Source organism: Mobula hypostoma, chromosome 3, assembly GCF_963921235.1.
Source record: "Mobula hypostoma chromosome 3, sMobHyp1.1, whole genome shotgun sequence".
In the NCBI taxonomy this organism is placed as follows: domain Eukaryota; kingdom Metazoa; phylum Chordata; class Chondrichthyes; order Myliobatiformes; family Myliobatidae; genus Mobula; species Mobula hypostoma.
The window spans coordinates 145887872-145915695 of NC_086099.1; the positions used below are offsets into that span (position 1 = coordinate 145887872).

General features: G+C 38.2%; 2 protein-coding genes across 4 annotated transcripts in view; one reads left to right on the forward strand and one right to left on the reverse strand.

Moving 5' to 3' along the window:
- LOC134343749 (serum paraoxonase/arylesterase 2-like) overlaps window positions 1-5475 on the forward strand; it is a 66819-nt gene extending 61344 nt beyond the window's left edge. Inside the window, 4 exon segments of the mRNA XM_063042491.1 lie at window positions 3955-3996; window positions 3998-4084; window positions 4768-4795; window positions 4798-5475. Coding sequence (XP_062898561.1) covers window positions 3955-3996; window positions 3998-4084; window positions 4768-4795; window positions 4798-4994 — 354 coding nt within the window. The 3' untranslated portion in view covers window positions 4995-5475.
- A 5455-nt stretch (window positions 5476-10930) lies between these two features.
- The window catches only part of ppp1r9a (protein phosphatase 1, regulatory subunit 9A), a 262073-nt gene continuing 245179 nt past the window's right edge, over window positions 10931-27824 (reverse strand). For 2 of the 3 annotated variants that reach the window (XM_063043820.1, XM_063043819.1), the window contains 2 exons: window positions 25926-26108; window positions 10931-16855 (listed from right to left, as the gene is read on the reverse strand). In XM_063043820.1, coding sequence (XP_062899890.1) covers window positions 16646-16855; window positions 25926-26108 — 393 coding nt within the window. In that variant the 3' untranslated portion in view covers window positions 10931-16645. Of the gene's footprint in view, window positions 16856-25925; window positions 26109-27689; window positions 27714-27824 lie in introns of all 3 variants that reach the window. The other variant, XM_063043818.1, reaches the window with a different exon arrangement.

Sequence of the window (27824 nt, forward strand, 5' to 3'; positions counted from 1 at the left end):
ATAGTTCTGAGCTTATATTAAATGGAGATTATTTTACACATCATCCATTGCAATCAAGAAACTATTCTCCCCATGTGAGGAGTGCAGCATCATTATATTGGGGCATTTCTCTGCCGACATATATTCTGGACTGGAGACCACCATTCCCAAAGACAAATTATTACCTGCTACCATTGTCGGTATCTGTATATTCATTGGGCAGCACATTGGCACAGCTATTAGAACCACTACCTCACAAATCAGAGACCCAGGTTCAATCTTCAGAATCAGAATCAGGTTTATTATCATTGGCGTGTGACGTGAAATTTGTTAATTTAGCAGCAGCAGTTCATTGCAATACATAATCTGGCAGAGAAAATAAAATAAATAAAATTTTAAAAATTGATTATAAACAAGTAAATCAATTATGTGTATTGAATAGATTAAAAAATGTGCAAAAACAGAAATACTATATATTTTTTTAAAAAGTGAAGTAGTGTCCAAATCTTTGATGTCCATTTAGGAATCGGATGGCAGAAGGGAAGAAGCTGTTCCTGAATCGCTGAGTGTGTGCCTTCAGGATTCTGTACCTCCCACCTGATGGTAACAGTGAGAAAAGGGCATACTGTGGGTGCTGGAGGTCCTTAATAATGGATGCTGCCTTTCTGAGACACCGGTCCCTGAAGATGTCCTGAGTACTTTATAAGCTAGTGCCCAAGATGGAGCTGACTAGATTTACAACCTTTTGCAGCTTCTTTCGGTCCTGTGCAGTAGCCCCTCCATACCAGACAGTGATGCAGCCTGTCAGAATGCAGTCCACTGTACAACTATAAAAGTTTTTGAGTGTAATTGTTGACATGCCAAATCTCTTCAAACTCCTAATAAAGTATAGCCGTTGTCTTGCCTTCATTATAACTACATCGATCTGTTGGGACCAGGTTAGATCCTCAGAGATCTTGACACCCAGGAACTTGAAGCTGCTCACTCTCCCTACTTCTGATCCCTCTATGAGGATTGGTATGTGTTCCTCCATCTTACCCTTCCTGAAGTCCACAATCAGCTCTTTCATCTCATTGACTTTGTCAAGTTGTTGCTACAGCACTATTCCGCTAATTGGCATATCTCACTCCTGTACGTCCTCTCGTCACCACCTGAGATTCTACCAACAATGGTTGTATCATCAGCAAATTTATAGATGGTATTTGAGCTATGCCTAGCCACACAGTCATGGGTATATAGAGAGTTGAGCAGTGGGCTAAGCACACACCCGAGGTGCGCTGGTGTTGATCGTCAGCGAGGAGGATATGTTATCACCAATCTGCACAGACTGTGGTCTTCCAGTTAGGAAGTCAAGGATCCAAATACAGAGGAAGGTACAGAGTGATATCAAATGCTGTGTAGAGTTTGCAAGTTCTCTCTGAGCATAATTTACATATTACTATTTAACTATTTATGATTCTATTACTATTTATTATTTATGGTGCAACTGTAACGAAAACTAATTTCCCCCGGGATCAATAAAGTATGATTATGACTATGAGAGCTCACGGGTGTCCTCTGGTTACTCCAGTTTTTTACCATATCCAAAGACATGGGTTATTAGTAAGTTAAGGGGCCACTGTAAATTGAGCTTTGTGTAGAGATCAGTGGTAGAATCTGCGGCAGTTGATGAGAATGTAGGGAGAATAAAAATGGGATTAATGTAGGATTAGTGTCAGTAAATGGTCTTCATGAACATAGGCATCTGAAAGGTGTGTTTCTTGTATCTCTCTGACTAAGTAATTAACAAAGAATGTATTGAAAGCTGTCATTCATAAATGTATACAGTTTCAAGGCACAGCTTAATACATTGGCAATTACTTTGCCATTGGAAAGCTGCAGCACCTGCAAGTGCTAAAATACTTTATACTTTATTGTCGCCAAACAATTGATACCAGAGCATACAATCATCACAGCGATGCGAGGAATTCTGCAGATGCTGGAAATTCAAGCAACAGACATCAAAGTTGCTGGTGAGCGCAGCAGGCCAGGCAGCATCTCTAGAAAGAGGTACAGTCGACGTTTCAGGCCGAGACCCTTCATCAGGACTAAGGGTCCTGACGAAGGGTCTCGGCCCAAAACGTCGACTGTACCCCTTCCTAGAGATGCTGCCTGGCCTGCTGCGCTCACCAGCAACTTTGATGTGTGTTCCTTAATCATCACAGCGATATTTGATTCTGTGCTTTGCACTCCCTGGAGTACAAATCGATAGTTAATATTAAAAGTTTAAATTATAATTCATAAATAGAAAAGGGAAAGTAAGGTAGTGCAAAAAAACCGAGAGGCAGGTCTGGATACTTTGAGGGTATGGCCCAGTTCCACGTCAGGATCCGTTCAGCAGTCTTATCACAGTTGGAAAGAAGCTGTGCCCAAATCTGGCCATATGAGTCTTCAAGCTCCTGAGCCTTCTCCCAGAGGGAAGAGGGACGAAATGTGTGTTGGCTGGGTGGGTCGTGTCCTTAATTATCCTGGCAGCACTGCTCCGACAGCATGCGGTGTAAAGTGAGTCCAAGGACGGAAGATTGGTTTGTGTGATGCGCTGGGCTGTGTTCATGATCTTCTGCAGCTTCTTCCGGTCTTGGACAGGACAACTTCCATGTGATGCACCCTAGAAGAATGCTTTCTAAGGTGCATCTATAAAAATTAGTGAGGGTTTTAGGGGACGGGCCAAATTTCTTTAGCTTTCTCAGGAAGTAAAGGCGCTGGTGGGTCTTTTTGGCAGTGGACTCTGCTTGGTTGGAACAAGTCAGGTCATTTGTGATATTGACCCCGAGGAACTTAAAGCTTTTGACCTGTTCCACTTGTGCACCACTGATGTAAATGGGGTCATGTGGTCTACTACTCCTTCTGAAGTCAACAACCAATTCCTTCATCTTGCTGACGTTGAGGAATAGGTTACCGACTTTGCACCATGCCACCAGGTTCCTAATTTCCTCTCTGTACTCAAACTCATCGTTACCCGAGATAAGTGATATTAATATGTGCATAGCTGTAAAAGCGCCAGCACAGGTTTAGAAATTCTGTCACATTTGCTCTTTGAACACTTTCTGAATTATCTGATATTGTTTTGTAGATTTTCACATTTTACAATGTAAAGTCATTTTTGGTGATATTGGATTAAGTTATGTGGATTATGATGATTTTTAGATAAACTATGCAGATTTAATTTTATGTTATAAGAGGACAGAAATTACTAACAGTGTTATTTTGGTACAAATGTGTAAGTCACAATTAACTCCATTTTCTATTTTGGTGCTTTTTTTTGATTACACAGACAGAAATTTGGAATACATGTTGAACATACACAAGGATAAAGCAAATTCACTTTTAGATTAGATTATGAAGACACGTAGTCCTCTTTTATTGTCATTTAGTAATGCATGCATTAAGAAATGATACATTATTTCCTCTGGTGTGATATCACAAAACACAGGACAGACCAAGACTGAAAAAACTGACAAAACTACATAATTATAACATATAGTTACAACAGTGCAACAATACTATAATTTGATGAAGAAGTCCACGAGCACAGTAAAAGTTCAAAGTCTCTCAAATGTCCCACATCTCATGCAGATGGGAGAAGGAAGAAGGAAGAGAAACTCTCCCTGCCATACCCGATCATGGTCCGACTCTGAGTCATCCGAAAACTTCGAGCTCTGATCAGATCTCCGACACCGAGTACTGAGCGCCATCTCTATCCGAACGATTCGACCTCCTTCTCGGTCGCCAACAGCGGGCAAAGCCGAGGATTTTGAGGCCTTCCCTCCGAAAGATTCCCGACCGCGCAGTAACGACAGCAGCGAACGAGCGTTTCAGAAATTTATCCAGATGTTCCTCTGTGCTTACCCTGTTATATACAGTTTATATGTAGTTTAACTATTTTAACATTCTAATTGTATTGTTCAATCTTAATGTTGGTTCTTCCGTGTAAAGAGTTTGGCTCTGGGTGTAAGTCCAGACAATGTGAATGTGGATCAAAAAGACTGGAGATATTTGGACTGCTGGTTGTTTTAATACATGGAAATTTCTACTGTACAATCCTGAAAATCCCCCAGGATCTGAGGTTTGTTTTTAAATTTATATTGCAGAATAAGAGTTTTTTGGATGGAAGTGACCAACAACTCTGATAGAGGCAGATGCCAAGTTTTTAAGCTCACCAGTGGGAGGTGCTGCTTTAGCACTGCTGGCCCACCACCTCGAGGGAGTCTTGATCATAAATGGGCCGAAACTCCTGAAGACAGGTGGCAGATCAACTGATGATCCCACTGGTGATAGCACAGGACAGTTCACATCTTGGTCCACGTGTATTTTGTAACTCTACAGTACATGAATAGGTTTGGCATTATGGGCATTATTTATAGATGAATGTCTGCTAACATGGTTCATAGATATTTATGCATAATTTGCAGAATTTCTGGGAATAAAATAATTTTTGTGTAGGAGATAATAGCATAGTTACTGAAATAAAAATGTTATATTTTAAATCATCATTTCTTCCAAATCTGAGGCTTTTTAAAAAAGTCTCAAGAAAATTTTCTTTTGAGGGATGGTTTGATTTTAAATACAGCCCTGAGTAAATCCCCAATACTTTAAGCTGATGAAATAAGAACATGCATTCAGTTTAAACACAGAAGGATAGGCTGATGGCATCAAAATAAGCATTTCAGTTAGCCAAGAATGTTTTGGCTTCATTATTGATCTATCAGCCATTGTACTGCTCAGTTAACACTTCTTTTGTGCACACAGGTAATCAGAATTAAAAACATTCTTTTTAATACCCCAAAGTGACCCAAGTGTATGTGAATAATGGCTCTGTACTGCAAAGTGCTTCACTTGCCACGGTTTACAATGATAATCTGCTCATCCGAACAATTTACCACAAAGCTCTCTACTGTGAGTTCAATAACTTTGGAAAAAGTGTCACTTTTCAATTGACAGCAATCTACAGTTCTGTAGGTATCAAGGGGTCTTAATTTTGGTACTATATTTAGACTCAGTGATGGGAGTTTAAAAAAAAAACTTATTTGGAAGAAAGTTTCATATAATAGTTTAATTAATATACAGTTACCAAAATGATTTATAATGTATGAACAAGTTGTAAAACAATGAAATATCTTATTGTAATTTTAATATGTCCATTGATTTCTGTTCCTTAATGCTTCCATGTTCCATATTGACCAGGGGTTCTCAACCTGGATTAACAAGATTCCTTAGTTAGTGGTAGGGGTCCATGGCATAAAGTAGGTTAGGAATGCCTGCCTTAGATAGTGAGATGAAATTGTTCGTAGATCATAAAGAGCTCTCACATAGTCTATGTATCGAAAACTTTAAATGGAGAATTCTTTTTTTCCCCTAAAGATTTATATGAATTAACATTCAAGTTCTAGTATTCCCTTGATTATTTTGATAAATGTGATGATTTATTGTTGAGTGATGTACTTTGTGTTTAATAAATCTAAACCTAATGATCTATATACTGTATTTATGACTTGCTGCGAATTTCCACCATCTCAATTTCTTTCATTCATGATACTTTGGGTCAATTTTCCTGCAACATGAACAAATCAAAATTCTGTAATTTGTGCAATGAAATATAAATCAATCTTTCACTGCATGATCCGTTGCTCTAATACTTCTTTAAAGGACCAGAATACCAGTATTGAGATGCATTTCATCATAAATTGTATAAACTTTTGTTTGGGAAACAGAACAAAGTTTTTAATGGAGGAGCATTTGATTAGGGGTTTGATGATATGGTGCTCATTCATGCTCTTAAATAAAAAGGCAAGGCATTTGTAGCAGTTTGAATTCCTGTTTGGGACAGGCTCTTAGGAACAACAATGTTTATGAGCAAAATTATAATATCATTCTTTAGAATACACACAGCATGTATACCTAACTGTATTCTATCAAAAACTCAGTTCTCATTGCAAATTAGTGTTGGTTAAGATATTAAATATATAAATGTAACAGAGCTTATAATAATTTCAGCTGCAGATTTATCCAACATTCTATATGTTAAGTATTTTCTCGTGTCGAGAAGCTAGCAAGTTATTAATATTACTCTGATAAACTTGATTGTTTTTAAATTGATCCAAAATGCTGTAGCCCAGTAGTCTGACTTCCATTAGAAGAAACCAACTCCATTTGATATTTGAGTATAATAATCTTGAACTTTCCAAAATTTGCAATATCAGGAACTTCTGATTTCCTAATGCTTTTATTTTTATAGTAATACTTCAATTCCAATTTTTGAACAGCAACATTTAGTTCACATTCAATGAATAAAATTGTTAATGAAACTTAAATAAAAAAATAATAACTCAAGTTTGTAATTCAGGGAATAATCTAAATATAGTTCAGGAAATACTTATTATGACATAAGTAGTCTTGTAAAAAAAAAACAAGTGCGGCCACATTACTTGCAGCATTCACTTTAAAACAAACCAAAACCGCAGAGTCTAAGCCAGAAGATCAACATTGTGTGACACGCTTCAAATAATGAAGTTCCAAAGTTGAAAAAGATATGTTTGATCCTTTATTATGAAACCAGAAAAGATGAACAATCTTCTAGCGATATAAAAAAAACAAAACTAAATTAGCAAAGTAACAAGTTTGTGGTCGAACTAATATATTTAAAAGTACTAACAGTGACCTAGTTCGTATTCCAATTAGCGGTCTCAATTAGTGTAACTAAGCGGTCAAACTAAATTAGTGTTCTAATAGCGGTTTTTAAAATATCATTCTTCGTGGCTCAACCACTCTCCATTAACTAAACAACTAACAAAATGAGAACATGTAACAATACTCATTTGCTTCTACCACACCTTAGCGTATGTGACATGGCCCCTACATCCCAGCCCCTTAATTACTGCACTGTAATAATTACTACATACTACTGTAATAAGAGACATGAAGTCTTCAAGGACAAACACCTTAACATTTATACAAATGTCCACTTTGTTTCAGTTGTCATGTAAGTCATCTAGGCCAGAGGTTACGAGCACTTAGCCCAGTACAGAATGATCTTTACCATCACTCTCTGTCAAGTCAAAGTCATGCATCTTGTAGAGCTGTAGCTCCTCAAACCTCTGCCTCCTGTTGAAGACAGATCTTGGTTATAGGCTTGTCCGGACAGCTAGTCTTGGTCTTGATGTGCACATGCTGCACAAATCCTCTTCTGTCTGTAAAGATTTGAATGTCTCTTCCCATGATCCATGAGTTTCAAGGCTATGTGTCATCAAATATAGGCACAATGTCTCCTGGGGGGACTTTGCATCTCACATTTGACCATTTCTGACATTCCTGTATCTGTGGTAAATACTCCTTGACCCAGTGCTTCCAAAACAATTTTGATATGTATTGAACCCGCTTCCATCTATGATGAGTATAAATGCCTTCCTTTTGGAACTCTCCTGGTGGTGAGGTCTTCAGAAGCAACAGCTGGTTGGGTGTTAATGTTTCCAAATTGTTGTAATTGAAAGATGCTTTCGAAGTTGGAGTACCCTTGACAAAAGCCTCTACTTTAACAAAAGACTGTGTGGAAACCCTCTTCGTCGAGATTCTGTAGCTTCATAGTGGAATTAAGGACCTTTTGTACAGACCTGATCAATCTCTCCCATGGTCCTCCATGATGTGAACCAGCTTTGGGGGGGGGTTAAACATCCACTTTAATTCCTTTTTAAAGAAGGACATCACTGATCCGTGAATGATTGCACTACTCAGTGGCTTCTTGCAACTCACACTCAGCTCCAACAAAGTTTGTTGCATTATCAGTGAGCTGTTCATGAACTTGTACTCGTCTTGCTATAAAGAATGAAGTGCATTAATAAAGGAATCTCTATATAAGGAAGACGCCACTTCAATGTGAACAGTTCACATAGCTAGAGGGGTAAATATGGCCCCATACCTCTTCCTTGTGCTCTTCACCTGGAAAGGTCCAAAGCATTCAACTCCTACATATTCATCTGGAAAGAATCTGTCCAGAGTTAGATCTGCCATGTGCTGGCATCCTGGAGCTGCTCCTTCCACCACAATGTGTCCATATGGCTTGCCACTGTAGCAGTGATGAACTCCATACGAGGGATGAAAACTACTTTCCCATGATCAGAGCACTGTGCACTTGAGAACATGTGTTGTGCAACGATAGATAGGACACTGCTCCATAGCCATCTTCGCTATGTCTGTTGCTTATTCACTTTGAGTTGAAAACCGCCTTCAGCACAAATGGATACATGGTCACAATAGAGAGACACCACTTCTTCCTCAGAGGATACTGACACAAAGCAGTCATCAACATAGAAGCAATGGAAAACCTTATCCACCATCTCACAGCTGGACTGTTCTTCACTGTTTTCTACACATTTCTCAAGAGCAAAGTTGGCACCACTCTGTGATGAAGTTGCTCCAAAGAAATGTACCACTATTCTAAAGTCCACCATATCACGGCTGAGGTCACCATCAAGTCACCAGAGAAACCTCAGCAGATCCACATCTTCAGCTGGTACTTTAACATGATTAAACATTAATTCAATATCTGCCATGATCACCACTGGTTCTTTTTTGAATCAGGTTACGATCCAATTAGTCAGCTAGTAAGATATGGTCCCTGTAAAAGCTGAGTGATATTCACTGAAAAGTCGCTCCACAGTTAAAGACAAAACAAAATTTCCCTATTCTGGGGTGATGAATACCATGATGTGGAGTACGCTAGACTTTCCCTCACAGAACAGACATACCCGTTTGCTGATGAGACCATTTCCCTTCCATTAGTTCCAGGTTCAGTTTTAGCTTTACTTCTCACAATGGCCACAGTAGTGGCAAAGCTGCCTCCTTCAACCTTAAAACAAAGTTGTGATTTAGTTTTGTTCACACCTTTGCTTACTGCTGGTGATGTAGCATCCTATATATTCCCAAACACCAGGTGTGTAGCAGTCTTTACTTGCCTTTCAATAAAATCAACAATGCCATTGAAAGTAATCTTTAAGTTGTGCCTTTTCAGCAGTTCACAGACCACAGTTCTCCATTTATCCCCAAGCATATAGGACAATTTCTTTACAACAATTGACAGGTATGTCTAGCTCATACATGTACTGCACTTTCTATTGCATTGCAAGTCTCTAAGAAAAAGTCTTGTAGAGTTTTCACCTTGTCAGATTTGATAGGTACCCAAGAAAGAGCCGTTGGAATGTAGGCGGATGCTATTTTCTGTTAGAAAATAATGTTCCTGTAGTAAAGCCTTAGCTTTTATATATCCTTTCTTAGTGACAGACTGGCAACTTCTGACAAATTTTCTATGGGGACCCCTAATGTACTGTTAAAGGAAATAGAGCCAGTCATTATGGCTATAATTTTGCTTCCTCATACTGTAATATCAATAATATTTTTTGACCCGTCGCCTAAAACAGAAGTGTTTCCTTGCTTTATGTAAATGTCCCCATGAGCCCCTTGAGCTGTTGGGTATGATATAGGTCCAGAGTGCCTCCTTAGTGCAGGCTAGAAGTAAACACTCTGAACTACCTCTTGGGAGCCTTTTTCATGTTTTACCAGCACCCGAGGAATAAATGAATCAACAGTGACATTGAATGTTTTTTTTTCTCTGTGCCTCTTCAAAATAAGAATTCAAACCATGGGACTGTTCCGCTGGAGCACCTTTAGCACTTGCCTCATTTGAAGTCCTTAGCTCATTAACTTTGGCCCTTTGTGCAGCAAATTCTTCTTGCAATTTAAGCCGCTCCTTCCTTTTCTATAGCTATTCCTCTTGTTCTTTCATTACATATTTGTCCTTCAATAATTGTTGCCATGTGATTAATGCAGCTAATCAGCCTCTATTTTAATGTTTACAGAGGAGGTATTAGATACAGAAGTTGCTCTGTCTGCTGCAGAACATTGATCCCTGACATTTGACACACTTGTTCGGGTCTATGTCATCTTGTGGGCCCTCTGCTACATGTGTAGTCAAAACACGCCCTTGGAATTTGAGAAACTTTGTCTGTTGGAAGGTGAGACACATATTCACTTTTTGTAGCAACATGACCTTCAATATAATGTTTGGTTCAACCATTGTTTCACATCCCCTATGAATGCACTGCAATAACAATCAGTGCTTGAAAAACATCTATTTTGTCTTTCCTGCTCGCGCTTGGCAAGTAATAAGATTAACATGTGATGTTGCTTAGCAACAGCATCACAGATATTAGTCAAGTCCTCACGATGAGATTGCACTTGTGAGGCACATTCTTTAATTTTGTTCACATTTGTTTTATATTCTTTCAGAAGACTTTCAGTTCTACCCACCAAAGCTTTCAAAGTAAATTTAATTTCTCTTTTGCCAGCCCTGATGTGAGGGTTGCTAATGCCAGTTCCATTCACTCATGTTACCTTTTCTAGTTGTGCCAATTGCACTTGCCTCTTTTTTTTCCTGAAGCACCAGCGACATTCAATAAATACAGGCAACAGTTTGTGCATGTATCCACAGCGCTTAAACCAAACAGCCTTCAGATCAAATGTCAGCAACCAGAATATTTCAGCACTTAAATAAAACAAGGTGATGACCCCTCAGGGAAACACCACACAATCAAGTAATGGTCCCCAATGGACAGGCAGCAGTGACCATTCAGAATTGTGTTCAAGCTACAAATACACAGCATGAATTAACAAAAGGTCATTTACTTGTTGCAGGCTGCTTGGGTTGCCAAAGTGCAAGCTTCTCAGTGTTGAGATTCCCATTTCACAAACAGTTCTGAGGCAATTCTTAGCTGTAGACTGGTGTTCATTTTGTATAATTATTTTTTGTTGACAAAATGTAATGGTTACTTTAAAACAAACCAAAACCACTGAGTCAGGAGATCGACACTGTATGATGTGCTTCTAATTATGAAGTTCCAAAGTCAAGAAAGGTACATTCGATCCTTTATTGCAAAACAACCAAAGATGAATTGTAGCGATAAAAAAGCTAACAAAACTAAATGAGCGATAAGTATTCAAACTAGAGAAGTAACCAAGTTAGCAGCTGAACTAACAAATTTAAGTGTACTAATAGCGATCTAGTTAGCGTCCCAATTAGCGCAACTAAGCAGTCGAACTAAATTAGTGTTCTAATAGTAGTCAACAAAAAATATAGTTCTGCATGGCTCATCCCCTCTCTACAAGACTAAACTAAACATTTAACGAAATGAGAGGTAACTGTACTCACTTGCCTCCACCACACCCCAACCATATGACTGAAAATAGATACATGGCTCTTACAGTCTTGTTTAGAATAAAAAGGGATAATTCAGTACTGAGCATACACTTACAAGAATATTTTCTTTAACCTGTTGTTTCACTTAAGACTTTTCACTTGTTTAATGCATGTTGTCTGATAACAGTGCTTATTCATTGGCAAGATGTTTATTTACATTTATCCAAATAAGTTTCACAGGCATTTAAAATCAACAAAAATACTAGTTATTATCTGTCATTAACATTAAAATAAAATATTAAGTTTGTAAACATAAGAATGTAATACATCACAAAGCACAGAAGACTAAATTCAGGCATGGCACTGTTTTCATTATCATGCAGGAAGAGGAACATTGAACAGCTCTTCAAATCAGACATCAGGCCATGCCATTTGTACACATTTTATTCAAATTAAATTCCTCCATCTTTTGGTACTTATCTTACAAATAAAAAACAATTTCAACATCCTCAGTGCATTTCTTAGTTAGCTGCCCCAGTCCTCCTTCAGCAACATGTAATCATATTACTTCAAAATCAATTAACAGTAACACAAGAATTCAAAGAACACCAATATAACATCCTTTTATAGTTTGTTTTACATATATATATATATTTATATAAAAACACTCCCTTCTGTACAGGACTTCCTATTATGGATCACTATATCTTGTAAGCTTGCTAGATTTCTTACATTATTTTGGGCATTTATTGTTTGTAAAGTTAATTTTCAGTTTTACTCCCTCGCTTCACAGCATTTAACTGGAAAACAAAACTATCTACACTCACAAGATATTCCCAAAAGGAACAATATATACTAGACCAACTGATTTAGTTAATTACAGAATTGTGACTATAACCTCAGCAATTAGATATGTTTTTACAGTTTTCATGTTAGTGATAATTATTCAGCATATAACAGAGCAAGTGATTCAATACTTGCATAAAATCAAGTAACCTAAAATAATTGAGGCATTAAATTTAAAGTTTTAATATACTTACAGTAGTCACATATTGAAAATATAGCACAAATAGAATATTGCAACAAATGAGATGGAAAAAACTTTGATAATTACTGCAACAAGGCAAGATGAAATTGACAGTGAAACAATGCTGATCTGAATATTACTGCTCTGCTCAATAATACTCTAAATGGGAGATTGGGTGATAAAAGACATGCAGAATTCATTGCAGAGCTTCATGTGAAATATCACTTTTAGCATTACTTTTCTTCACAAGCTTAATATTTTTCAGAGGAGTGGGTGAGAGGAGAGAAATTACTTGTCCTGTTAGACACTGCAAGGAAGCCAAGAAAGGATAATCATTAAAAGACATTTTTGTAAGAAATAGGAATTTATTTATTGAAATATAAGGCGAAATAGGCCCTTATGGCCCATTAAGCTGCGCTGCCCAGCAACTCCTGATATAACCCTAGTCTAATCATGGGGCAATTTACAATGACCAACTAACCCACCAACCAGTTTTTTGGACTGTGGGAGGAAATCGGAGCACCCGTAGGGTCACTGGTATTGTAATGTGTTGTACTAATCACTTCGCTACCATGCTGCTGCTGTATTGTTTAAAATGAAGACCAAAAAAGTCACAGGGCAAATTGTATGCATCAGTGGGCAGAGATGTAAAGAAAACATGACATCAAACTATAAACACAACAGATTCTACAGATAAGAGAAAATCTGCAGATGCTGGAAATCGAAGCAACACAGACAAAATGCTGAGGCAACTCAGCAGGCCAGGCAACATAAATGGAAAACAGTACAGTCGATGTTTCGGACTAAGACCCTTCAGCAGCACTGGAGAAAAAAAAGATGAGTAGAGTTAAAATGTGGGGTGAGGAGAGAGATACACAAGGTGATAGGTGAAACTGGGAGGGGGAGGGGTGAAACGACGAGATGGGAAGTTGGTGAAAGAGATAAAAGGCTAGAGAAAGGGGAATCTAATAGGAGAGGACAGAAGGCCATGGAAGAAATAAAAGGGGGGAGGAGCACCAGATGGAGGCAATGGGCAGGCAAGGAGACTAGGTAAGAGAGGGAAGAGGGGATAGGGAATAGTGAAAGGGGGAGGCCATTTCCAGAAGTTCAAGATATCAATGTTCATGCCATCAGGTTGGAGGCTACCCCAGCGTAATATAAGATGATGTTCCTCCAACTTGACTGTGGCCTGATCGTGACATTAGAGGCTGCCATAGACTGATACGTTAGAATGGGAATGGGAAGAGGAATTAAATAGGTGGCCACTGGGAGATCCCACCTTTTCTGGCGGACAAAGCATTATGTGCTCAGTGAAGTGATCTACGTCAGGTATCACCGATATACAGGAGGCTTTTACAGATTCTACAGAATCTTGAGCAACACACAGAAAAGGATGGAAGAACTTAGCAAGTCAGGCAGCATCTACAGAAGGAAATAAACAATCAATGTTCTGGGCCAAGACCCTTAATCAGCACTGGAAGGGAGCAGGCCAGAATAAGGTGGTGGGGTGGACGGGTAGTACAAGTGGCAGGCAATGGGTGAAACCAGCTGAGAGAGAAGGTGGGTGGGGGAGGAGGATGGAGTATGAAGCTGGGAGGTGATAGGTGGAAGAGGTAAGGGGCTAAAGAAGGAATCTGATAGGAGAGGACAGGGGACCATGGTAGAAATGGAAGGAGAAGGGGATCCAGACAGTTGCGATCAAAAAGAAGGGGTTAAAGAAGAAATAGAATTGGGAATGGAAAAGAGAGAATGGGGACAGAGAAAAATTACTGGAACTTAGAGAAATTGATGTTTGTGCTATCAGGTTGGCACTTACTCAGACAGAATATAAGGTATTGCTCCAACCAACCTGGTTGTGCCCTCATTGTAGCCCAACATGTCAGACTGGGAATGGGAGGGAAATTGAAATGGAACCAGGAAATCCTACATTTTGTGGTGGATGGAGTGAAGTGCTCTACAAAGCCGCATCCAGGTCATGCAGATGTAGAGGAGGCTGCACTAGATACATGAATGTCCCTGACAGACTCGTAGGTGAAGCACCATCTAACCTGGAAGTACTGTTTGGGCCCCTGAATGGTGGTGAGGGAGGTGGTATAGGGACAGATGTACACTTGTCCCACATAAGGATGAGTGCCAGGAGGGAGATCAGTGGGGAAGGATGAATGGACAAGTGAGTCATGTAGAGCAATCCCTGCCAAAAGTGGAGAATAGGGATTTTGGGGGGGGGGGTGGGTGAGGGAAAAATGCGGTAGAATCCCATTGTAGATTGGCAGAAGTTACCTTGAATGATGTGCTGGATATGGAGGGTAAGGGGGTGGTAGGTAAGGACAAGAGGAACCCTAGCCCTGCTACAGTAGTGAGAGAATGGGGTGAGGGCAGATAAGCATTAAACCACTTGTCTGAACAATGCAGTAGACAAATCTGCATTTGGACCGAAGCAGTTTTGTTTAGTTCAAATGGTAGAAGTAAAAATACTAAACATATGAATTTTCTTAAAAATACTACGTTGGCAATTAGGCTTTACTAACACATCTCTGGAACAAGATTAAACTGGTGTTACACCCAACAGTGTTGAACTAAACTACAGTAATCTTCTCTAATAATGGGAAAATAGCACTCAACCACTTTGTTGAATTAGTTTAATTAAATGCCCAAACTTGTTTGCTGCTTAATTTTAAATAAGTGAGAACCAAGAATTGCAGCCACAAAATACTTTCAAAGTAGTAAAATGGAGTTTAAAACGGCAATGGTGAAAGTGTGTAATGCCACTTCATCAGAATTTCATATAAAACACATTCAATGTTTTGATGCTTTGTAGACTTATATTAAATATTAACTACTGGCTCTAATTACTGACTGCTGCTATCATAAAAAAATACACAGACTATTGATCGGGAAGACTTGGAAATGACACATTTTCACCGACTCATTAATGATGTTCTGGGTTTCTGTTAGATGCAAATCTATATTATTCAAAAACAGGAATCAGGTTTAAAACATATACAAATGGGCTTCCAAATTAGATTTTAAATACATATGTCATGTTCTAAACTATTTTTTGAGCATAGGATATTCTTTAAGTATCGCTTCAAAGTAGTAATGTTTCTTGTAAAATCACTTCAGCAAAGCCTTGATTATCCCTCAAATCACAAGAAAGAGTATGCCGCAATATGAAAAGACTGCTCACATACAAAATATTGATGTTAAGGAAATATATTACTTATTTTAAGTGGTGGGGAGATTAGTATCCAAATAAGGTATCAACAGTTTAACTGAACTAAATATGGCGTAAGATGATTTTGAATTCTCATCAAATGGTATATGTTCCGAATCATTAAAGCCAGAAGCCTACAGTTATGCAGAACCATCAACATAGGTATTAACTACTTGTACCTACCTTTAACAAAGAAAGCCCACAGTTCTAATGTGCTATCTTTGTTGAATTGACAAATAACTAACTTTACCATTTACTGTGGAATTAAAAATACGGTAATGTAGAATAACCATATCCGATTTTTTTTTAAATGTTGTTTGTTTAACCAACTGTTCCCAATTTCTACACCAAACCATGCTTTAGATCCTATGAAAATAAAATCCCAATAAAGTAGTTTATATCATTTGCCATTCAATATTAGATCTGTAACAATATAAAGACCATTACTTAAATATCATTGTCTCAACTTATTTATTGCAAATTTAATTCTTTGGAAATGTTTCAGAACATCTGTTATTTAGATAAACTTTAAATGAAATATTGAAACTGCTATTTACAGTTCAATAAATTTTTGAAATAAAAAGAAAAATGCAGTGTGCAATAATAATATTTTAATAGTAAAATTTATTTTTAAACTTTGCCAATTGGTGGAGTAAAATAGGTATACGCCTTTACAAACAGTTATATCATATTTCAGGAAATGTAACTTGACATAGTTTTCTACTCAGAAGTTTAAGTTCCATGAATATCAGTGCAATATGCAGACTGCAGAAATTGCTTATTTTGGGCCCTCTCCTTTTATGTAATGCTGATATATTGTATTTAAGTTTTCTAGTGTGAAAATTCTGAGATAACATAAAAACAAAGTTCTATCCCATTTTAAAATGTTTTTTTTAAAGCTGATCACTTCTCCACAAGTTGTTTTGACAGTTGTTTAGGTTTTGTGCAGTTTGATTTTAATGCCAGGTAATCAGAGAAGTTATGCAAGTCTTCCACAGGAGCCAGTGTATGTAAAGAAAAACATACACAAAACTAAAATGAAATGTTCAGGTTCTTTTGTGATGACCACCATAAAATGATTCTGACATAATTCTGAGGTGTTTGTAAAATGAAATTATATACACTCCTCAAGTCTGTGCACAGGATATAAAGTGCCTAGAAAACTATTAAAACCCTTTCAGTCTTTTTAATGATGAACTTCTTATTCAGTGTCAGGTTCTGCTGCTAGAAATAATGACTTGCTTGTTTTCTTATTCTTTTTCAGAAGCTGCTCCTGTTCCTTTTTTCTCTGTTTTTCCCTTTGTTTCTCTAATTTCTGTTGTGCTTTACGTGCTTTTTCAACTAATGATTTCAACTCCTTTAGCTTCTTTTTGATAATGGCCCGATCTCGAGAAACATTAATACCTAATGCCTGCAGAGAAACAATATTTGGAATGACAGTTAATACAAGGTAAACAATAATTCAGATTAAACATTCTCCTTCATATCTAAGCATAAGAAGTGTTCCACACACCTGTGAAAACAAAAGATGGAGTATTTTGAAAAGGAGCCGTGTTAAAACCGAGAAATACCACAAAATTGGATTTTAATGAATCAGAAAGAATATCAAGAATGCTAAAAATTGCAACTCTTGCCACTTGCTAATATAAGCTTTCTCAATTTAGGGAGAAGAGCTTCTGCATTAGGGCAAGGACTTGGTGTTATCCAGAGTAGTCTTGGAAGAAAACCAGTTCTGCACATTCTCGTGTTCTAAAAGTGCTGACTAACAGTAGATCTGCCCAAATTTATCAGATTATCATAGCTGGCACCCTGTACAGAGGCTCAAATCTGTTGAGAAAATAAAAGTCAACTACATGATTACTCTTCTTGCTTATTTTGAAATGCTGTTCACCTGCAGTTCTAAAAAAGGACTAGCACCCCATAATAAATTAACCTGTACCTCCTTTGTGCATATTTGATCTATTGAATGTAGTCAGCATTTTCTGCTTTCACTCCACTCTTTAAAAGTTCAAACTGATAATTAGATTAACTGAGCAGCCTAAGAAAGTATAATAATAATAATAATAATAATAGTAATTAGAAGCAGTAGACATTTGATGTCTTGGGCCTGCTCTTGCATTTAAGACCACAGCTGATCTTTTACATCAGCATTAATTTCCTGCACTAACCCAGATGCCTCGATTCCCAAAAATCTCAACTCCACCCCCCCAAAAACAAGATGATCTCTAAACAGCATGATATTATTTTCCCACTCATTTATTAGACCAACACAATGTCCCACTAGAAAATAACTATTGTAATTTAATACAAACACCTCTGATAACGACTCTTCATCTCTCTGCATCCCAAATCATGGACAATGTATCTGTTTATAGCTTTCTGATGTCAGGTGACAGAGAGTAACCTTTACTCAAGCCTTGTCATTTCATTATTAGCTTCATGAAAGTTACTGCTCTTTAATTTCATGCAAAAGCTGCCCTTCAATTCTAGACTGCAATTCTGTTGGCACACATTGACCATCCCTAACTACAATTGCACCACTTGTGGTGGTGAACAGCCTTCTTGAACTGGCATGGTTTGTGTTGAAGGTACACTACCAGCTGCATTATGTTGTTATGTTCTGTGATTTCGGTAATATATTTGGAAGGAACTAATGCTGATTCAAGCACCTTTTATCCCTGTCTTATAATGAAGTTCTTTTGTGTCAGGGGGTGTAATGAGTTCTTTCGGCCTGTGCAGGGCACTTGAGAGCATTGGGCTGAGGTTTTTAGAGCCATAAAACATAAGTAACTCTGCAGTTACTGTACATCCAAAACAACACACACAAAATGCTGGAGGAACGCAGCAGGCCAGGCAGCAAATATGGAAAAGAGCAAACAGTCAACATTTTGGGCCAAGACTCTTCATCAGGATTGGAAAGCAAGGGGAGAAGTAAGAGTAAGAAGGTGGGGGGAGGGGAGGAAGAAGAACAAGGTGGTAGGTGATGGGTGATACCAGTAGAGGGGGACGGGGTGAAATAAAGAGCTGGAAAGTGACTGGTGAAAGAGTTAAGGGGCTGGAGAAGGAGAAATCTGATAGGAGAGGATAGAAGACCATGGAAGAAAGGAAAGGAGGAGGAGTACCAGAGGGAGGCATTGGGCCGGTAATGAGATGAGATGAGAGAGGGAAACAAGAATGGGGAATGTACAAGGGGCTGGGGGAAATTACCAGAAGTTAGAGAAACTGAGTTCGTGCCATCGGATTAGAGGCTACCCAGACAGAGTACAAGGTGTTGCTCCTTCACCCTGAGTGTGGCCTCATTGAGGCAGAAGAGGCAGCCTTGAACTGACAGGTCCATGTCAGGTCCCACAGGTTCTTGTCTCTCAGGTCCCACCATCAGCTTTTGGGTCCTTGGAGATTCTTGTGTCCTTAATATTCTCCCCAACCGGGGGGGACTTCCGGGTCATCAAGGGAATGGCGGCGTAAGGAAAAGGTCTCTCCACAAAAAAGAAGGTAAACTGCCCCAAAATCGAATTTAGACAAATACTTAATATTGCATAACTATATTAATAAAAGGGGCAAGGATGATGTCTAAGAACAAGAATAAAAAGTCCGCTTCGAAGGCTGATAAACATAAAGAGATGCAGCAAGGCGACGGGCCTAGCTCTCCCACGGCAAGCCAGGACGGAGGTAATGAGGGGGAATCGGTGACTCTGTCTTTGATTCTCGGAGAGATTCGCGAGTTCCGACAAGATAACAGCAAACAGCTGGAAGATATTAAAGGAGAAATAGTAAAAACTAACTCGCGGATAGATGAAGCCGAAGCGAGGATTGTTGGAATTGAAGAGAAGCTACAAAACGCAGAGGAAGTGATAGCAGAAATGCTGGAGCTACAAGACCAACTCCAGTGGAAACTAATAGATCAAGAAGGCCGCTCGAGAAGGGAAAATGTGAGGATCTACGGAGTTCCCGAAGGAACCGAAGGTAGACCCGGATTGATGATTCCCTTCATAGAGAAGCTGCTTAGAGAGAACCTTGATATACCAGCCGCAAAAGACCTACAGATAGAAAGGGCTCACCGCGCGTTGGCACCACAGCCTCCGGCAGGCGCCCAGCCCAGATCGATTCTGATCAGATTTCTCAGTTACAGAACGAAGGAAGAGGTGCTTAAATGGGCATGGCAAAAGAAAGGTTTCATGTGGAACAACTGCAAAATCAGTTTAGACCACGACTACGCACCGGGGATTCTTGCCAGACGGAAGGAATATACGGAAACACGGAGAGTCCTGAAGGAAAACAACATCAGATTCCAGACCCTGTATCCAGCTCGGCTGAGAGTCTTTTACGACGAAGGGACAAAAACTTACGCTACGGTGGAGGAGGCAACGTCGGACCTGGCGGACCGGGGACTACCTATTAAAGTTATCACCCAACCGGAGTCGCTACTGGAGAGGATTCGGCTGAAGTCGTGGCAGTTAGTGGGGCGAGGACGGTCCACTCGAACCAGAGTGTCAAACTACAAGGAAAAGCTGCAAATATTCAGACGCGAATGTACAGAGAATACAGATTAATTAAGAGAAATGACTGAAAAGAGTAAATCGGACTTAAAAGTAAAATGAAAACTGGTAACTGAAAATAAACTAGGCGGAATAACTTGAATGATAGCAATATGGTCGAGACATAAATAGGAGAAAATTCTCTATGATTATTCAAACTGCTGAGGGCCCTCTAACACAGGGTGAAGATAGAGGTTATCCCTCTGAACTGAGGCGGGTCGGTGCTCAGGCCTCACTGGGAAGTCGGGGAAAATTTTCAAATGTTATACGTTCAGAAATGTCTAGGGTGTGGTTATATGTCTTGGTTTACTGTTGAGAAGGGATTGCTTACTGTTTGGTTAGAAAAGGAGAGTGCTTTTTTTCTACTAGAGAAAAATGCAAACTGAATTGGTAAAAATAATTTCCTATAATGTTAATGGGGTTTTGAATCCAATTAAAAGAAATAAGATTATGTCTAAATTGAAAAAAGAGAGGGCACAAATAGCTTTCCTCCAGGAAACACATATGAGCCAATCTGAACATGGAAAATTAAAAAGAATGGGCTTTAAGCATGTATTTTATTCATCATATAAATTGAGTCACAAAAGAGGGGTAGCTACTTTAATATCAAGTACTCTTAATTATGAACATATTTCAGAGACTAGAGACAAAGAAGGACGGTTTGTAAATATCACAGGAAGAATAGAAGGTACAGAAATAACATTGCTGAATGTTTATGCTCCTCCAGATAGTGAATGGTCATTTTATAGACACATTTTTGACCTAATGGTCAGTTCTCGAGGGGTAGTAATTTGTGGAGGGGATTTTAATATTAGATTAAATCCTATATTAGATTCTTCAAGAATAGTTACTCAGAATAAACCTCTGACTCGGAAAGTGAATTCATTGATGGAGGAGTTGGGAATTATAGATGTCTGGAGGGAATTACACCCTACTAGTAAAGATTATACATATTACTCTTTCCCTCATTCAGCCTATTCAAGGATAGACTATTTCTTTATCTTAAATACAGATAGACTCAGGATAAAAAACTGTAATATTGCAACAATTGATCTGTCGGATCATAGCCCAGTCTCTATGTCTCTAATCCTGGAAAGGAAAATGAGGAAAACACTATGGAGGCTAAACTCACATATTTTATCAAATCTGGAATAAATGGATTGAATATATAACCCCAATGCGAGCAGACTTTAGATGACTCTTCTAATGATTTATATTGCTCTTCTCATCAACACAGTAATATTGCTAACGTAAGCACCCCTAGTCTAAATGTTTGTTGTTTTTTTTTTGGAAAGTAGAGAATTAACACAAGTAAAGGGAAAGATTTGGGAAAGGGATAAAAAAAATGAAAAAATTAAGTAAATAAGTACATAGGGATTGGATAATTATGTCTGCGGGCAGGAACAAGCACGAACAAATTGGGATATAAACACCTACAATGGTTGGTATATAGGATTGTATGCAACATTTTGGACCAGTGGAAATGGTCCAGAAGGGTTGTATGGAAACTATTATTACCATTTTTCTTAACAACTAATTTCATTACTTAGCCTAATAGGTTAGATTTATCACAGTACATAATTATCTATTTAAATGTTTATTTTCCTTTTATATCATCTCAATGTCTACTTAAGAATGTATAAATAATTGTGGTTTTGTACATATAAAAGAATGGAAAAGGTTATATGTGTGAAAAAAGTACAAAATAATTGTGAATTCCTTATCCAAATAAAAATAAAATTTAAAATAAAATATTCTCCCCAACCCAAAACCTCTCCTCCCCCGACCCCACCGATTCCATCTGTGCCAGGCCTTCACAACTCTCTCTAATCAGACTTTATTGCAAATGTGTTGGAATTTGAAAATATACAAACTTTATTAAAATGTACAGCATGTTAGTATTGGTTTATTATTGTCACATGTATCAAGATACAGTGAAAAGATTATCTTGCATATTGTGCATACTGATCAAATCATTAAACAGAACATTGAGGTAGAACAAGGTAAATCAGTAACAATGCATATACAGTGGGTCTGGAGAACTGCACACAGTTTTTTGAGGATGTAACTAGTAGAGTGGATCGGGGAGAACCAGTGGATGTGGTATATTTGGATTTTCAAAAGGCTTTTGACAAGGTCCCACACAGGAGATTAGTGTGCAAACTTAAAGCAGACGGTATTGGGGGTAAGGTATTGATGTGGATAGAGAATTAGTTGGCAGACAGGAAGCAAAGAGTGGGAATAAACGGGACCTTTTCAGAATGGCAGGCAGTGACTAGTGGGGTACCGCAAGGCTCAGTGCTGGGACCCCAGTTGTTTACGATATATATTAATGACTTGGATGAGGGAACTAAATGCAGCATCTCCAAGTTTGCGGACGACAGAAAGCTGGGCAGCAGTGTTAGCTGTGAGGAGGATGCTAAAAGGATGCAGGGTGACTTGGATAGGTTAGGTGAGTGGGCAAATTCATGGCAGATGCAATTTAATGTGGATAAATGTGAGGTTATCCACTTTGGTAGCAAAAACAGGAAAACAGATTATTATCTGAATGGTGGCCGATTAGGAAAAGGGGAGGTGCAACGAGACCTGGGTATCATACATCAGTCATTGAAAGTGGGCATGCAGGTACAGCAGGCGGTGAAAAAGACAAATGGTATGCTGGCATTTATAGCAAGAGGATTCGAGTACAGGAGCAGGGAGGTACTACTGCAGTTGTACAAGGCCTTGGTGAGACCACACCTGGAGTACTGTGTGCAGTTTTGGTCCCCTAATCTGAGGAAAGACATCCTTGCCATAGAGGGGTACAAAGAAGGTTCACCAGATTGATTCCTGGGATGGCAGGACTTTAATATGATGAAAGACTGGATGAACTAGGCTTATACTCGTTGGAATTTAGAAGATTGAGGGGGGATCTTATTGAAACCTATAAAATCCTAAAGGGATTGGACAGGCTAGATGCAGGAAGATTGTTCCCGATGTTGGGGAAGTCCAGAATGAGGGGTCACAGTTTGAGGATAAAGGGGAAGCCTTTTAGGACCGAGATTAGGAAAAACTTCTTCACACAGAGAGTGGTGAATCTATGGAATTCTCTGCCACAGAAAACAGTTGAGGCCAGTTCATTGGCTATATTTAAGAGGGAGTTAGATATGGCCCTTGTGGCTAAAGGGATCGGGGGTATGGAGAGAAGGCAGGTACAAGGTTCTGAGTTGGATGATCAGGCATGATCATACTGAATGGCGGTGCAGGCTCGAAGGGCCGAATGGCCTACTCCTGCACCTATTTTCTATGTTTCTATGTTTCCTGACCAAAGAAAAGATATAGCAGTGTTGGAGGCAGTCCAAAATAGATTCACTGGGATAATTCCTACGGCAAGAGAGGCTAAACAGATTAAGTCTGTATCCTTGGTGTTTAGAAGACTAGGTGAACTTATGAAAACATAGAAGTTCCCATTCCCAAGGAGACACATCAGGAGACACAAGTTTATTCGTGGTAGTTTCAAGATTAGGGATCAGTCATATAAAATGAAGATAGGACATAGAATACAACACAGGGACAAGTCCTTTAGTCCACAATATTGTGCCCAATAAATTAAATTAGTATTCAAATGGCCAACTAATGGCCTTCTGCCCACACAATGTCCATATCCCTCCTTTTCCCTCACACTTAACTGCCTATCTAAATGTCTCTTAAAAGTCCCTACTGTATCTGCCTCTACCACCACCCCAGGCAGTGCATTCCAGGCACCAACCATTCTCTATGCAAAAAAAAAACTTGTCCCTCACATCTCCTTTAAACTTACTCCCTCTCACCTCAAATGCATGCCCCTCTGGCATTAGACATTTCGACCCTGGGGGAAAAAGTTACTGTCTAGTCTATTTATGCCTCTCACAATCTTGTAAATCTTTATCAGATTTCCCCTCAGTAAGCCTCTATTGCAACCTCTCCAAATCTTGACATCCTTCTGTAATGGGGTGACCAAAACTATTATGCAATACTCCAGATGTTGCCTAACTGAAGTTTTATAAAGCTGCATCATAGACTTTTGAACTCAATGCCTCGACTAATAAGGGCAAGCATGCCATATGCCTTCTTAACAAACCTACCAACCTCTGCTTCAGGGAGCTCTGAACATGGATCTCAAGATCCCTCTGCTCATCAACTCTGTTAAGGCAAGACAATCTCTTCAATTTGACCTACCAAAGTGCATTACTTCACATTTGGTCAGGTTAAACTCCATCTGCTATTTCTCCACCATATCTGCAATTGATCTATAACTTGCTGTATTCTTTGTTAATCTTCTATGCTATCCACAACACCACCAATTTTTGTATCATCTTCAAACTTACTAACCCACCCATTTACATTTTCGTCACGCTCATTTATATACATCATAAACAGCAGAGGTCCTAGTTTAAATTTCTGTGGAACACCACTTATCAAAATTCTCCAGCTAGAATAAGTCTCTTTGACCACTACCCTCTATGAGCAAACCAGTTTTGAATCCAAATTGCCAATTCACTATGAATTCCATACATCTTAATCTTCTGGATTAGCGTCCCATGAGGGATCTCGTCAAACAATTTACCAAAATCCATGCATCAATGTTGCCAGCTCTACTTTCATCAGCCTTCCCTGTCAACTTTTCAAAAACCTCAGTCAAGTTAGTAACACATGAATTGCCATGCTGGCTCTCCCTAATTAGGCCATGATTTTCCAAATACTCACAACTCCTAAAGCTAAGAATTTTCCCAGTATCTTCCCTATCACTGATGTGAGCCTCATCAGTCTTTTTTTTTCCAGGATTTTCTCTGGTTCCCTTTTTGAATAATGGAACAACATTAGCTATTTGCCATGCATTGAAATTCATTGAAATATTTACTTACAGATGGCACTGAATCTTTGAAATTGTCTATCAAAGTGAACTGCGGACCCATAGCTAAATATAAGGATTGAAAGCGGAGGTAGATTAAATTTTTAAAAGCTTGGTGAATTGAACGCTATTGGGATCTGGCACAGAAGAGATGAGGATGGGGTAAATTTGAATGGTGAGGTTGGCTTCAAGGGTAGGTGGCTATTTCTAGCTTCTGTTGTCCTGTTTTCTTTGCTTACTCCAGCCACTGGAACATGTTCTCCTGACATCACGAATTTATAGGGCTTTTTGATGCTTCCTTGATGGTAAGTTAGCCTATTTCTGGAATTCAGCTCATTTGACCATATTTGGACCAAGGTTATATTGAGAGCAGAACCCACTATTGGTAAACAAATTTGCTTAATAAAACAGTTGATAATGCCTTCAATTATGTTTTGATTGTTAAGGGTAGCCTGATATAGTTTGGTAATTGCTAAGAATACAATTTTCCTGAATTTTATGAAAAGGGTATCACCTGTACAAGCGTAAATGCAAGAGGTAATGCAGATGCTGAGAATCTTGAGCAACATACACAAAGTGCTAGAGGAACTCAGCAGGTAAGGCAACATCTGTTGAGGGGAATAAATAGTTGACGTTTTATGGCCAAGACCCTTCATCAGGACAATCACGTATACAATTTTCCATTGCCATGTAGACGTCAGTGTTGTAACAATTTTGGAACAGATTGACTAGCACCATAACTTTTAAAATATATACAGTATTAAATAGGTATTGACAATTTATCAATCATAGCTTGGCTCCCGATCTTAGAAACAGCAGAAATATTCTAGCACATTTGGACAATCAAGTCCAAATTAGTGAAACAACTAAGGAAAAACAAAATGAATCTTTTTCCTGTAATTTAATTACTTTCATCATAGTCACATTTTATTTATGGGCTACATTTCTTGACTGTGAGCATTTTTATGTCTAGTATTGGCATTATATAAGAATCCAATTCTAATAGTTCATCTATGAAATTTAAATTCACATTGAACTAAAAAATAGTAAATCTTATTTTTAGAGAAATTACTAACCTTCAATTTGGTTCCATCCAACTGGAGCAACTGAGCTCCGTCAATGCTCTTGGCAATAAATTGTGGAACATATTGCTCCATGTTGAGTCCCATAAGCCAGTGAGAAACCTGATGAGTGCTCCAGTCCAAAACAGCACAAGTTTTCCATTGATTGTGTTTGGGCGACTGTCCTTCATCAAGGATCTTTCAAGGTAAAAACAAAAATTCATCATTGTGATTGTGCTGCTACCAATATCATTAAACCTAAGGCTACAGCAAAAACTGTCTTCATTTCAACATCTTAACATTTTTTTTGCTCTTCTTTCAAAGGCAATTGTATCACCTGGAACCTTTTTGACAGAAGTTCAGATAATACATGCTGATGCTTGTATAAGGCTGTAGAACATATTTGCAGGATATTGTGCACTTTCAACAACCACTTAACTCTACCACAAGCCTTCAGTTTATGTTTTTCTACCTTGACAAAACCAATCCAGAGAACAGATGTGTAAGAAGAAAAGGGAGAGCTAAAATAAAGGCACAAAAATCCCCTGTCATCTCAATGTTTTCTTAATCTGTCCTGATGTTTCTCTTTTTTCAAAAGCCATGATTTGCAGGAGGGCCACAACCCCCAAAATCACTCACTTCCAATTCTAATAGCCAAAAATAATGTCATTGTCTGCTTTTATTATTTTTGATTCATTTTCATCACCACGATAACTTTTACTGCCAGAATGTTCCTCCACTTGTTATTTTCCTATCGATAAATTTGTGATGTAATAGGTAGCGGACTTTGCCAATATATCCATGTGCTTAATACAATGAGTACCTCAGCTTTATCACAAAATGCATTGGGCTAGATCTTGTTTTGACACAAAGGTAAAAAGCTCTCCTTTATTAATATTTAAACCAGGTAGTACTATCAGGTAACTAAACACGCAGTTAGAAGTATGAATCAACTTGTTGCTGTCCAAGTTGCCTAACTTTCCCAAAAGTTCTTCAAGCGTAATCGTTCAAAGGTAAACATGGCAATGAAGTACTGTACTTACACATGAAAACTATACACTGAAATGTACCAGGAAAAATCAATGGAATGAAAAAGAAACTCTAAATGTTTAATGATGCACTTATATTAGTTAATAACAAATATCTACAACTGTGGTCTTTGCTTTTGGACTTTAATAGATATTTAAAAATTAATTTTTCATTAAAAAATATTTGTTTTCAATTCTAAATTTCAGATTTAATTTTCTCTCTGTACCTGAATTATCTATTCCAGATCAAATTTCATAAGAGTCAACAATGCAACTAGTTAGTGCTGCTCCCTTATATTAATGGGAAAAGTGCAAAAAATCCCAGAAAATTTAGTGGGTAAGCATAATGAATTATTGGTGCTGTTTCTGCACTGTTATGATCAAAATCTATTCAATGTGACAGCTAATTATACAGTACTTTACTGTAAATTGACAAAATATTACAAATCTATTTATTATTTGTATTGTAGATTTTGAAAACTTCAAAATGCTAGGAATTTTAGGAATTGGGTTTCAAAACAAAGCATATTATAAAATTGCAAACTATCAATTGAATCACAATTTATAATTCTAGATCTTTTTTAATGCAGAATCCTAACAGTAAAATCACAGGAGCTACTGTTCAGGTATAATTTTTGATTATGAGATTACATCTTAAAAGTGTGTTACATATTAGATTCTGTGCATAAAGTTAATGATGAGATGGTAAAATTAAAATAAAACATGCTAAACTTGATTTTAAGCATCTCACCTTATCATCTATCATATCCAGGCTCTGCCAAGTTAGCAACAAGAGAAATGAAGAAAAAATATTTCAGAACATAAAAAATAATGCAAAGAAATATTAACAAAATTTATTTCCCAAATAATGCTCAATGTACTTTTT